Source organism: Oncorhynchus kisutch, unplaced genomic scaffold (assembly GCF_002021735.2).
Source record: "Oncorhynchus kisutch isolate 150728-3 unplaced genomic scaffold, Okis_V2 scaffold3639, whole genome shotgun sequence".
NCBI lineage: Eukaryota > Metazoa > Chordata > Actinopteri > Salmoniformes > Salmonidae > Oncorhynchus > Oncorhynchus kisutch.
Genome location: NW_022265584.1, coordinates 164,021 through 177,537, shown reverse-complemented (window position 1 = coordinate 177,537; position 13,517 = coordinate 164,021). Strand labels below are relative to the sequence as shown.

Genomic DNA, 13,517 nt, shown 5'->3' with positions numbered 1-13,517 from the left:
AGATTAGAATAGAATAGAGCAGAACAGATTAGAACAGAGCAGAATAGATTAGAGCAGAACATATTAGAATAGAGCAGAATAGGTCAGAACGGATTAGAAAAGAGCAGAGCAGATTAGAACAGAGCAGAAGAGATTAGAATAGAGCTGAACAGATTAGAACAAAGCAGAACAGAGCAGATTAGAACAGAGCAGAACAGAACAGATTAGAGCAGAACAGAGCAGAACAAAGCAGAGCAGAACAGATTAGAACAGAACAGATTAGAGCAGAACAGATTAGAATAGAGCAGAGCAGAGCAGAACAGAACAGATTAGAGCAGAACAAAGCAGAACAGAACAGATTAGACAGAGCATAGCAGAACAGATTAGAACAGATTAGAGCAGAACAGATTAGAATAGAGCAGAACAGATTAGAATAGAGCAGAACAGATTAGAATAGAGCAGAACAGATTAGAATAGAGCAGAACAGATTAGAACAGAACAGATTAGAATAGAGCAGAACAGATTAGAACAGAGCATAGCAGAACAGATTAGAACAGATTAGAGCAGAACAGATTAGAATAGAGCAGAACAGGTTAGAATAGAGCAGAACAGATTAGAACAGAACAGATTAGAATAGAGCAGAACAGATTAGAATAGAGCAGAACAGATTAGAATAGAGCAGAACAGATTAGAATAGAGCAGAACAGATTAGAATAGAGCAGAACAGATTAGAATAGAGCAGAACAGATTAGATTAGAGCAGAACAGATTAGAATAGAGCAGAACAGATTAGAATAGAGCAGAACAGATTAGAACAGAGCAGAACAGATTAGAACAGAGCAGAACAGATTAGAATAGAGCAGAACAGAGCAGAACAGAACAGATCAGAACAGAGCAGAACAGAGCAGAACAGAACAGATTAGAATAGAGCAGAACAGATTAGAATAGAGCAGAACAGAACAGATTAGAATAGAGCAGAACAGATTAGAATAGAGCAGAACAGAATAGAGCAGAGCAGATTAGAATAGAGCAGAACAGAACAGATTAGAATAGAGCAGAACAGAACAGATTAGAATAGAGCAGATTAGAACAGAACATCTTAGAACAGAGAGATCTTTGGGGACAAAGCAGGATGCAGCACTCACAACACTCCTCAGTCTACTACAGTATACTACTGTCACCATATCTCTTCATGGTGGGGATCCAAAAGGGTTGTCCTGTTCTGGTTCCGTTTAGAGAACACTAACAGTTAGTATGACGACCGGCTGGCTGGCTGTCTGATTGGTGCCAGAGTCAGAGTAGCAGTAATGTCCTGGTGTCCTCTCGGGCCAGCTGGTATTACCTCCTGGACCAGGACAGGGCTGTGAGAGAGAGGGTCAGTAGCAGGGGTAATGTCCTGGTGTCCTCTCGGGCCAGCTGGTATTACCTCCTGGACCAGGACAGGGCTGTGAGAGAGAGGGTCAGTAGCAGGGGAGAGGGTCTGGAGGGATGTGGGGCGCTGCCTGATGCAGCCGAAGCTCGCTCATCACTCCTGTCTGCTCCCACCACAGGGGCCTCTGGACCCACAAACACAAACTCTGTGGTACATCCCTCTGTACAGCCACTGCTGCTGCCGCTGCCCTCGTCACCTGGAGAGAGGAGAGGGAGACAGGCAGACAGACAGGCAGACAGACAGACAGACAGACAGACAGACAGACAGACAGACAGACAGAGAGAGAGAGAGAGAGAGAGAGAGAGAGAGAGAGAGAGAGAGAGAGAGAGAGAGAGAAAGACACAGACAGACAGACAGACACAGACAGACAGACAGACAGACAGACAGACAGACAGACAGACAGACAGACAGACAGACAGACAGACAGACAGACAGACAGACAGACAGACAGACAGACAGACAGACAGACAGACAGGATAAGTGAGGTTCCAAACAGACTCAAAGAACAGATAGTTGACCGTCTGCCATGAAAGTTTTCTGGGCCATATCCCTGCCTTGTTGTCCCAGCCAGTGTTATTCAAAACCCCTAATGATGTCTGTCTCACTTTGCAGGTGGATGTTTATTGTCCTGGAGGCAGAGCTGAGCGATCTCCACAGGAAGGTAAAGTCAAAATTGGCAATATATCATTAAAAGAAAATAAATAAAAAATGCTTTTTGGTTGTAATGAGGCAATGCAGACAGAGAAATGTGATATTTCCATACTATGAGGTTGAAATAACACAGAAAATTGTTCAATTATCATAATGTCCTTTTAGTGTAAGATAAATAAATATATATATATATTATTTGCATTTCAGCCTGTTCAGGTGGAATTGAGTTTTTAAAAGTTTTTACGTTTTTCACCCCCAGTATGACATCACAATCTGATCGGATTATTCTGACCACATATTTTATTTGCATACGTATCCTCCTACTTTGAAGGGGTAAGAGGGTTTATAAATAATAGATTTATTTACAAAACAAAAGTACATGTCGTTCTTGGTGCTGGACAACGGTCTTTAACAGAGGCTGGAGTATCCAGGTCACGTCCAACAGTCTCCTGAGGGGCAGTCAAGAGTCTCCTCTCTACCATCAGCCCTTCTCCTCTCTACCATCAGGACCACTCCTCTCTACCATCAGGACCACTCCTCTCTACCATCAGGACCTCTCCTCTCTACCATCAGCCATTCTCCTCTCTACCATCAGGACCACTCCTCTCTACCATCAGGACCACTCCTCTCTACCATCAGGACCTCTCCTCTCTACCATCAGCCATTCTCCTCTCTACCATCAGGACCACTCCTCTCTACCATCAGGACCACTCCTCTCTACCATCAGGACCTCTCCTCTCTACCATCTGCCCCTCTCCTCTCCTCTCTACCATCAGGACCTCTCCTCTCTACCATCTGCCCCTCTCCTCTCCTCTCTACCAGCAGCCCCTCTCCTCTCCTCTCTACCATCTGCCCCTCTCCTCTCTACCATCAGCCCCTCTCCTCTCCTCTCTACCATCAGCCCCTCTCCTCTCCTCTCTACCATCAGCCCCTCTCCTCTCCTCTCTACCATCAGCCCCTCTCCTCTCCTCTCTACCATCAAGCCCTCTCCTCTCTATCATCAGCCCCACTCCTCTCTACCATCAGCCCCTCTCCTCTCTACCATCAGCCCCTCTCCTCTCTACCATCAGCCCCTCTCCTCTCTACCATCAGCCCCTCTCCTCTCTACCATCAGCCCCTCTCCTCTCTACCATCAGCCCCTCTCCTCTCTACCATCAGGACCACGCCTCTCTACCATCAGCCCCTCTCCTCTCTACCATCAGCCCCTCTCCTCTCTACCATCAGGACCACTCCTCTCTACCATCAGCCCCTCTCCTCTCTACCATCTCACCCTCTCCTCTCTACCATCAGCCCCTCTCCTCTCTACCATCAGCCCCTCTCCTCTGTCACACTGATCTCAGCCTCCTCTCCACCATCAGCCCCTCTCCTCTCTACCATCAGCCCCTCTCCTCTCTACCATCAGCCCAACTCCTCTTTATCATCAGTCCTCTCCTCTGGCACACTGATCTCAGCCTCCTCTCCACCATCAGCTCTCTCCTCTGTCACACTGATCTCAGCCTCCTCTGTACCATCAGCCCCTCTCCTCTGATTTCACTAGGGAGCCAGAGATTCATCACAGGGCTAGATTTCAGTAAGGAGCCAAAGACTCACCACAGGGCTAGATTTCACTAGGGAGACAGAGACTCACTCACCTTAGGGCTAGATTTCACTAGGGAGCCAGAAACTCACCACAGGGCTAGATTTCACTAGGGAGCCAGAGACTCACCACAGGGCTAGATTTCACTAGGGAGCCAGAGACTCATCACAGGGCTAGATTTCACTAGGGAGCCAGAGACTCATCACAGGGCTAGATTTCACTAGGGAGCCAGAGACTCATCACAGGGCTAGATTTCACTAGGGAGCCAGAGACTCATCACAGGGCTAGATTTCACTAGGGAGCCAGAGACTCATCACAGGGCTAGATTTCACAAGGGAGCCAGAGACTCACCACAGGGCTAGATTTCACTAGGGAGCCAGAGACTCACCACAGGGCTCAATCCCAGTCCCAGATTTAGACAGTGTGTTATATAGACTGATTTAGACAGGGTGTCATATAGACAGTGTGTTATATAGACTGATTTAGACAGTGTGTTATATAGACAGTGTGTTATATAGACTGATTTAGACAGTGTGTTATGTAGAGAGTGTGGTTATATAGACTGATTTAGACAGTGTGTTATATAGACAGTGTGTTATATAGACAGTGTGTTATATAGACTGATTTAGACAGTGTGTTATATAGACAGTGTGTTATATAGACTGATTTAGACAGTGTGTTATATAGACAGTGTGGTTATATAGACTGATTTAGACAGTGTGTTATATAGACTGATTTAGACAGTGTGTTATATAGACTGATTTAGACAGTGCAGTTATATAGACTGATTTAGACAGTGTGTCATATAGACAGTGTGTTATATAGACTGATTTAGACAGTGTGTTATATAGACTGATTTAGACAGTGTGTTATATAGACTGATTTAGACAGTGTGTTATATAGACAGTGTGTAATATAGACTGATTTAGACAGTGTGTTATATAGACTGATTTAGACAGTGTGTTATATAGACAGTGTGTTATATAGACTGATGTAGACAGTGTGTTATATAGACAGATTTAGACAGTGTGTTATATAGACAGTGTGTTATATAGACTGATTTAGAAAGTGTGTTATATAGACTGATTTAGACAGTGTGTTATATAGACAGTGTGTTATATAGACTGATTTAGACAGTGTGTTATATAGACTGATTTAGACAGTGTGTTATATAGACTGATTTAGACAGTGTGTTATATAGACAGTGTGGTTATATAGACTGATATAGACAGTGTGTTATATAGACTGATTTAGACAGTGTGTCATATAGACAGTGTGTCATATAGACTGATTTAGAAAGTGTGTTATATAGACTGATTTAGACAGTGTGTCATATAGACTGATTTAGACAGTGTGTTATATATACAGTGTGTCATATAGACAGATTTAAACAGTGTGTTATATAGACTGATTTAGACAGTGTGTTATATAGACTGATTTAGACAGTGTGTTATATAGACTGATTTAGACAGTGTGTTATATGGACTGATTTAGACAGTGTGTTATATAGACAGTGTGTTATATAGCCTGTGTGTTTTATAGACTGATTTAGACAGTGTGTTATATAGACTGATTTAGACAGTGTGTTATATAGACTGATTTAGACAGTGTGTTATATGGACTGATTTAGACAGTGTGTTATATAGACAGTGTGTTATATAGACTGTGTGTTTTATAGACTGATTTAGACAGTGTGTTATATAGACAGTGTGTTATATAGACTGTGTGTTTTATAGACTGATTTAGACAGTGTGTTATATAGACAGTGTGTTATATAGCCAGTGTGTTATATAGACTGATTTAGACCATGTGTTATATAGACTGATTTAGACAGTGTGTTATATAGACAGATTTAGACAGTGTGGTTATATAGACTGATTTAGACAGTGTGTCATTAAGACAGTGTGTTATATAGACAGTGTGTTATATAGACTGATTTAGACAGTGTGTTATATAGACAGTGAGTTATATAGACTGATTTAGACAGTGTGTTATATAGACTGATTTAGACAGTGTGTTATCTAGACAGTGTGTCATATTGACTGATTTAGACAGTGTGTTATATAGACTGATATAGACAGCGTGTTATATAGACAGTGTGTTATATAGACTGATTTAGACAGTGTGTCATATAGACTGATTTAGACAGTGTGTTATATAGACTGATTTAGACAGTGTGTTATATAGACAGTGTGTTATATAGACTGATTTAGACAGTGTGTTATATAGACTGATTTAGACAGTGTGTTATATAGACTGATTTAGACAGTGTGTTATATAGACAGTGTGTTATATAGACTGATTTAGACAGTGTGTTACATAGACTGATTTAGACAGTGTGTTATATAGACTGATTTAGACAGTGTGTTATATAGACTGATTTAGACAGTGTGTCATATAGACTGATTTAGACAGTGTGTTATATAGACAGTGTGTTATATAGACTGATTTAGACAGTGTGTTATATAGACTGATTTAGACAGTGTGTTATATAGACTGATTTAGACAGTGTGTTATATATACAGTGTGTTATATAGACTGATTTAGACAGTGTGTTACATAGACTGATTTAGACAGTGTGTTATATAGACTGATTTAGACAGTGTGTTATATAGACTGATTTAGACAGTGTGTCATATAGACTGATTTAGACAGTGTGTTATATAGGACAGTGTGTTATATAGACTGATTTAGACAGTGTGTTATATAGACTGATTGACACAGTGTGTTATATAGACTGATTTAGACAGTGTGTTATATGGACTGATTTAGACAGTGTGTTATATAGACAGTGTGTTATATAGACTGATTTAGACAGTGTGTTATGTAGAGAGTGTGGTTATATAGACTGATTTAGACAGTGTGTTATATAGACAGTGTGTTATATAGACAGTGTGTAATATAGACTGATTTAGACAGTGTGTTATATAGACTGATTTAGACAGTGTGTTATATAGACAGTGTGTTATATAGACTGATGTAGACAGTGTGTTATTTAGACTGATTTAGAAAGTGTGTTATATAGACTGATTTAGACAGTGTGTTATATAGACAGTGTGTTATATAGACTGATTTAGACAGTGTGTTATATAGACTGATTTAGACAGTGTGTTATATAGACTGATTTAGACAGTGTGTTATATAGACAGTGTGGTTATATAGACTGATATAGACAGTGTGTTATATAGACTGATTAGACAGTGTGTCATATAGACAGTGTGTCATATAAACTGATTTAGACAGTGTGTTATATAGACTGATTTAGACAGTGTGTCATATAGACTGATTTAGACAGTGTGTTATATATACAGTGTGTCATATAGACTGATTTAAACAGTGTGTTATATAGACTGATTTAGACAGTGTGTTATATAGACTGATTTAGACAGTGTGTTATATGGACTGATTTAGACAGTGTGTTATATAGACTGATTTAGACAGTGTGTTATATATACAGTGTGTTATATAGACTGATTTAGACAGTGTGTTACATAGACTGATTTAGACAGTGTGTTATATAGACTGATTTAGACAGTGTGTTATATAGACTGATTTAGACAGTGTGTTATATAGACAGTGTGTTATATAGACAGTGTGTTACATAGACTGATTTAGACAGTGTGTCATATAGACAGTGTGTTATATAGACTGATTTAGACAGTGTGTTATATAGACTGATTTAGACAGTGTGTTATATAGACTGATTTAGACAGTGTGTTATATAGACAGTGTGTAATATAGACTGATTTAGACAGTGTGTTATATAGACTGATTTAGACAGTGTGTTATATAGACAGTGTGTTATATAGACTGATGTAGACAGTGTGTTATTTAGACTGATTTAGAAAGTGTGTTATATAGACTGATTTAGACAGTGTGTTATATAGACAGTGTGTTATATAGACTGATTTAGACAGTGTGTTATATAGACTGATTTAGACAGTGTGTTATATAGACTGATTTAGACAGTGTGTTATATAGACAGTGTGGTTATATAGACTGATATAGACAGTGTGTTATATAGACTGATTTAGACAGTGTGTCATATAGACAGTGTGTCATATAAACTGATTTAGACAGTGTGTTATATAGACTGATTTAGACAGTGTGTCATATAGACTGATTTAGACAGTGTGTTATATATACAGTGTGTCATATAGACTGATTTAAACAGTGTGTTATATAGACTGATTTAGACAGTGTGTTATATAGACTGATTTAGACAGTGTGTTATATGGACTGATTTAGACAGTGTGTTATATAGACAGTGTGTTATATAGCCTGTGTGTTTTATAGACTGATTTAGACAGTGTGTTATATAGACTGATTTAGACAGTGTGTTATATAGACAGTGTGTTATATAGACTGATGTAGACAGTGTGTTATATAGACTGATTTAGAAAGTGTGTTATATAGACTGATTTAGACAGTGTGTTATATAGACAGTGTGTTATATAGACTGATTTAGACAGTGTGTTATATAGACTGATTTAGACAGTGTGTTATATAGACAGTGTGTTATATAGACTGATGTAGACAGTGTGTTATTTAGACTGATTTAGAAAGTGTGTTATATAGACTGATTTAGACAGTGTGTTATATAGACAGTGTGTTATATAGACTGATTTAGACAGTGTGTTATATAGACTGATTTAGACAGTGTGTTATATAGACTGATTTAGACAGTGTGTTATATAGACAGTGTGGTTATATAGACTGATATAGACAGTGTGTTATATAGACTGATTTAGACAGTGTGTCATATAGACAGTGTGTCATATAAACTGATTTAGACAGTGTGTTATATAGACTGATTTAGACAGTGTGTCATATAGACTGATTTAGACAGTGTGTTATATATACAGTGTGTCATATAGACCGATTTAAACAGTGTGTTATATAGACTGATTTAGACAGTGTGTTATATAGACTGATTTAGACAGTGTGTTATATGGACTGATTTAGACAGTGTGTTATATAGACTGATTTAGACAGTGTGTTATATATACAGTGTGTTATATAGACTGATTTAGACAGTGTGTTACATAGACTGATTTAGACAGTGTGTTATATAGACTGATTTAGACAGTGTGTTATATAGACTGATTTAGACAGTGTGTTATATAGACAGTGTGTTATATAGACAGTGTGTTACATAGACTGATTTAGACAGTGTGTCATATAGACAGTGTGTTATATAGACTGATTTAGACAGTGTGTTATATAGACTGATTTAGACAGTGTGTTATATAGACTGATTTAGACAGTGTGTTATATAGACAGTGTGTAATATAGACTGATTTAGACAGTGTGTTATATAGACTGATTTAGACAGTGTGTTATATAGACAGTGTGTTATATAGACTGATGTAGACAGTGTGTTATTTAGACTGATTTAGAAAGTGTGTTATATAGACTGATTTAGACAGTGTGTTATATAGACAGTGTGTTATATAGACTGATTTAGACAGTGTGTTATATAGACTGATTTAGACAGTGTGTTATATAGACTGATTTAGACAGTGTGTTATATAGACAGTGTGGTTATATAGACTGATATAGACAGTGTGTTATATAGACTGATTTAGACAGTGTGTCATATAGACAGTGTGTCATATAAACTGATTTAGACAGTGTGTTATATAGACTGATTTAGACAGTGTGTCATATAGACTGATTTAGACAGTGTGTTATATATACAGTGTGTCATATAGACTGATTTAAACAGTGTGTTATATAGACTGATTTAGACAGTGTGTTATATAGACTGATTTAGACAGTGTGTTATATGGACTGATTTAGACAGTGTGTTATATAGACAGTGTGTTATATAGCCTGTGTGTTTTATAGACTGATTTAGACAGTGTGTTATATAGACAGTGTGGTTATATAGACTGATATAGACAGTGTGTTATATAGACTGATTTAGACAGTGTGTCATATAGACAGTGTGTCATATAGACTGATTTAGACAGTGTGTTATATAGACTGATTTAGACAGTGTGTCATATAGACTGATTTAGACAGTGTGTTATATATACAGTGTGTCATATAGACTGATTTAAACAGTGTGTTATATAGACTGATTTAGACAGTGTGTTATATAGACTGATTTAGACAGTGTGTTATATAGACTGATTTAGACAGTGTGTTATATGGACTGATTTAGACAGTGTGTTATATAGACAGTGTGTTATATAGCCTGTGTGTTTTATAGACTGATTTAGACAGTGTGTTATATAGACTGATTTAGACAGTGTGTTATATAGACTGAATTAGACAGTGTGTTATATGGACTGATTTAGACAGTGTGTTATATAGACAGTGTGTTATATAGACTGTGTGTTTTATAGACTGATTTAGACCGTGTGTTATATGGACTGATTTAGACAGTGTGTTATATAGACAGTGTGTTATATAGACAGTGTGTTATATAGACTGATTAAAACAGTGTGTTATATAGACTGATTTAGACAGTGTGTTACATAGATTGATTTAGACAGTGTGTTATATAGACTGATTTAGACAGTGTGTTATATAGACTGATTTAGACAGTGTGTTATATAGACAGTGTGTTATATAGACAGTGTGTTATATAGACTGATTTAGACCATGTGTTATATAGACTGATTTAGACAGTGTGGTTATATAGACTGATTTAGACAGTGTGTCATATAGACAGTGTGTTATATAGACAGTGTGTTATATAGACTGATTTAGACAGTGTGTTATATAGACAGTGTGTTATATAGACTGATTTAGACAGTGTGTTATATAGACTGATTTAGACAGTGTGTTATCTAGACAGTGTGTCATATTGACTGATTTAGACAGTGTGTTATATAGACTGATATAGACAGCGTGTTATATAGACAGTGTGTTATATAGACTGATTTAGACAGTGTGTCATATAGACTGATTTAGACAGTGTGTTATATAGACTGATTTAGACAGTGTGTTATATAGACTGATTTAGACAGTGTGTTATATAGACTGATTTAGACAGTGTGTTATATAGACTGATTTAGACAGTGTGTTATATAGACAGTGTGTTATATAGACTGATTTAGACAGTGTGTTACATAGACTGATTTAGACAGTGTGTTATATAGACTGATTTAGACAGTGTGTTCAATAGACTGATTTAGACAGTGTGTCATATAGACTGATTTAGACAGTGTGTCATATAGACTGATTTAGACAGTGTGTTACATAGACTGATTTAGACAGTGTGTTCAATAGACTGATTTAGACAGTGTGTCATATAGACTGATTTAGACAGTGTGTCATATAGACTGATTTAGACAGTGTGTTATATAGACAGTGTGTTATATAGACTGATTTAGACAGTGTGTTACATAGACTGATTTAGACAGTGTGTTATATAGACTGATTTAGACAGTGTGTTATATAGACTGATTTAGACAGTGTGTCATATAGACTGATTTAGACAGTGTGTTATATAGACAGTGTGTTATATAGACTGATTTAGACAGTGTGTTATATAGACTGATTGACACAGTGTGTTATATAGACTGATTTAGACAGTGTGTTATATGGACTGATTTAGACAGTGTGTTATATAGACAGTGTGTTATATAGACTGTGTGTTTTATAGAATGATTTAGACAGTGTGTTATATAGACAGTGTGTTATATAGACAGTGTGTTATATAGACTGATTTAGACCATGTGTTATATAGACTGATTTAGACAGTGTGTTATATAGACTGATTTAGACAGTGTGGTTATATAGACTGATTTAGACAGTGTGTCATATAGACAGTGTGTTATATAGACAGTGTGTTATATAGACTGATTTAGACAGTGTGTTATATAGACAGTGTGTTATATAGACTGATTTAGACAGTGTGTTATATAGACTAATTTAGACAGTGTGTTATCTAGACAGTGTGTCATATAGACTGATTTAGACAGTGTGTTATATAGACTGATATAGACAGCGTGTTATATAGACAGTGTGCTATATAGACTGATTTAGACAGTGTGTCATATAGACTGATTTAGACAGTGTGTTATATAGACAGTGTTTTATATAGACTGATTTAGACAGTGTGTTATATAGACTGATTTAGACAGTGTGTTATATAGACTGATTTAGACAGTGTGTTATATAGACAGTGTGTTATATAGACTGATTTAGACAGTGTGTTACATAGACTGATTTAGACAGTGTGTTATATAGACTGATTTAGACAGTGTGTTATATAGACTGATTTAGACAGTGTGTTATATAGACTGATTTAGACAGTGTGTCATATAGACTAATTTAGACAGTGTGTTATATAGACAGTGTGTTATATAGACTGATTTAGACAGTGTGGTTATATAGACTGATTTAGACAGTGTGTTATATAGACTGATTTAGACAGTGTGTTATATAGACTGATTTAGACAGTGTGTTATATGGACTGATTTAGACAGTGTGTTATATAGACTGTGTGTTTTATAGACTGATTTAGACAGTGTGTTATATAGACAGTGTGTTATATAGACAGTGTGTTATATAGACTGATTTAGACAGTGTGGTTATATAGACTGATTTAGACAGTGTGTCATATAGACAGTGTGTTATATAGACAGTGTGTTATATAGACTGATTTAGACAGTGTGTTATATAGACAGTGTGTTATATAGACTGATTTAGACAGTGTGTTATATAGACTGATTTAGACAGTGTGTTATATAGACTGATTTAGACAGTGTGTCATATAGACTGATTTAGACAGTGTCTATACAGTGCCTTGCGAAAGTATTCGGCCCCCTTGAACTTTGCGACCTTTTGCCACATTTCAGGCTTCAAACATAAAGATATAAAACTGTATTTTTTTGTGAAGAATCAACAACAAGTGGGACACAATCATGAAGTGGAACGACATTTATTGGATATTTCAAACTTTTTATAGTGTTATATAGACTGATTTAGACAGTGTGTCATATAGACTGATTTAGACAGTGTGGTTATATAGACTGATTTAGACAGTGTGTTATATGGACAGTGTGTTATATAGACTGACATACACAGTGTGTTATATAGACTGATTTAGACAGTGTGTTATATAGACTGATTTAGACAGTGTGTTATATAGATAGTGTGTCATATAGACTGATTTAGACCATGTGTTATGTAGACTGATTTAGACAGTGTGTTATATAGACTGATTTAGACAGTGTGGTTATATAGACTGATTTAGACAGTGTGGTTATATAGACTGATTTAGACAGTGTGTCATATAGACAGTGTGTTATATAGACAGTGTGTTATATAGACTGATATAGACAGTGTGTTATATAGACAGTGTGTTATATAGACAGTGTGTTATATAGACTGATTTAGACAGTGTGTTATATAGACTGATTTAGACAGTGTGTTATCTAGACAGTGTGTCATATAGACTGATTTAGACAGTGTGTTATATAGACTGATATAGACAGCGTGTTATATAGACAGTGTGCTATATAGACTGATTTAGACAGTGTGTCATATAGACTGATTTAGACAGTGTGTTATATAGACTGATTTAGACAGTGTGTTATATAGACAGTGTGTTATATAGACTGATTTAGACAGTGTGTTATATAGACTGATTTAGACAGTGTGTTATATAGACTGATTTAGACAGTGTGTTATATAGACAGTGTGTTATATAGACTGATTTAGACAGTGTGTTACATAGACTGATTTAGACAGTGTGTTATATAGACTGATTTAGACAGTGTGTTATATAGACTGATTTAGACAGTGTGTTATATAGACTGATTTAGACAGTGTGTCATATAGACTAATTTAGACAGTGTGTTATATAGACAGTGTGTTATATAGACTGATTTAGACAGTGTGGTTATATAGACTGATTTAG

General features: G+C 36.6%; 1 protein-coding gene across 1 annotated transcript in view; it reads right to left on the bottom strand.

Annotated features, from left to right (window-relative positions):
• Positions 1 to 996: 996 nt before the first annotated feature.
• The window catches only part of LOC116371760 (glypican-6-like), a gene marked incomplete at its 5' end in the record, with an annotated part of 136,685 nt that continues 124,164 nt past the window's right edge, over positions 997 to 13,517 (bottom strand). Inside the window, one exon of the mRNA XM_031820745.1 lies at positions 997 to 1,606. Coding sequence (XP_031676605.1) covers positions 1,401 to 1,606 — 206 coding nt within the window. The remainder of the gene's footprint in view (positions 1,607 to 13,517) is intronic.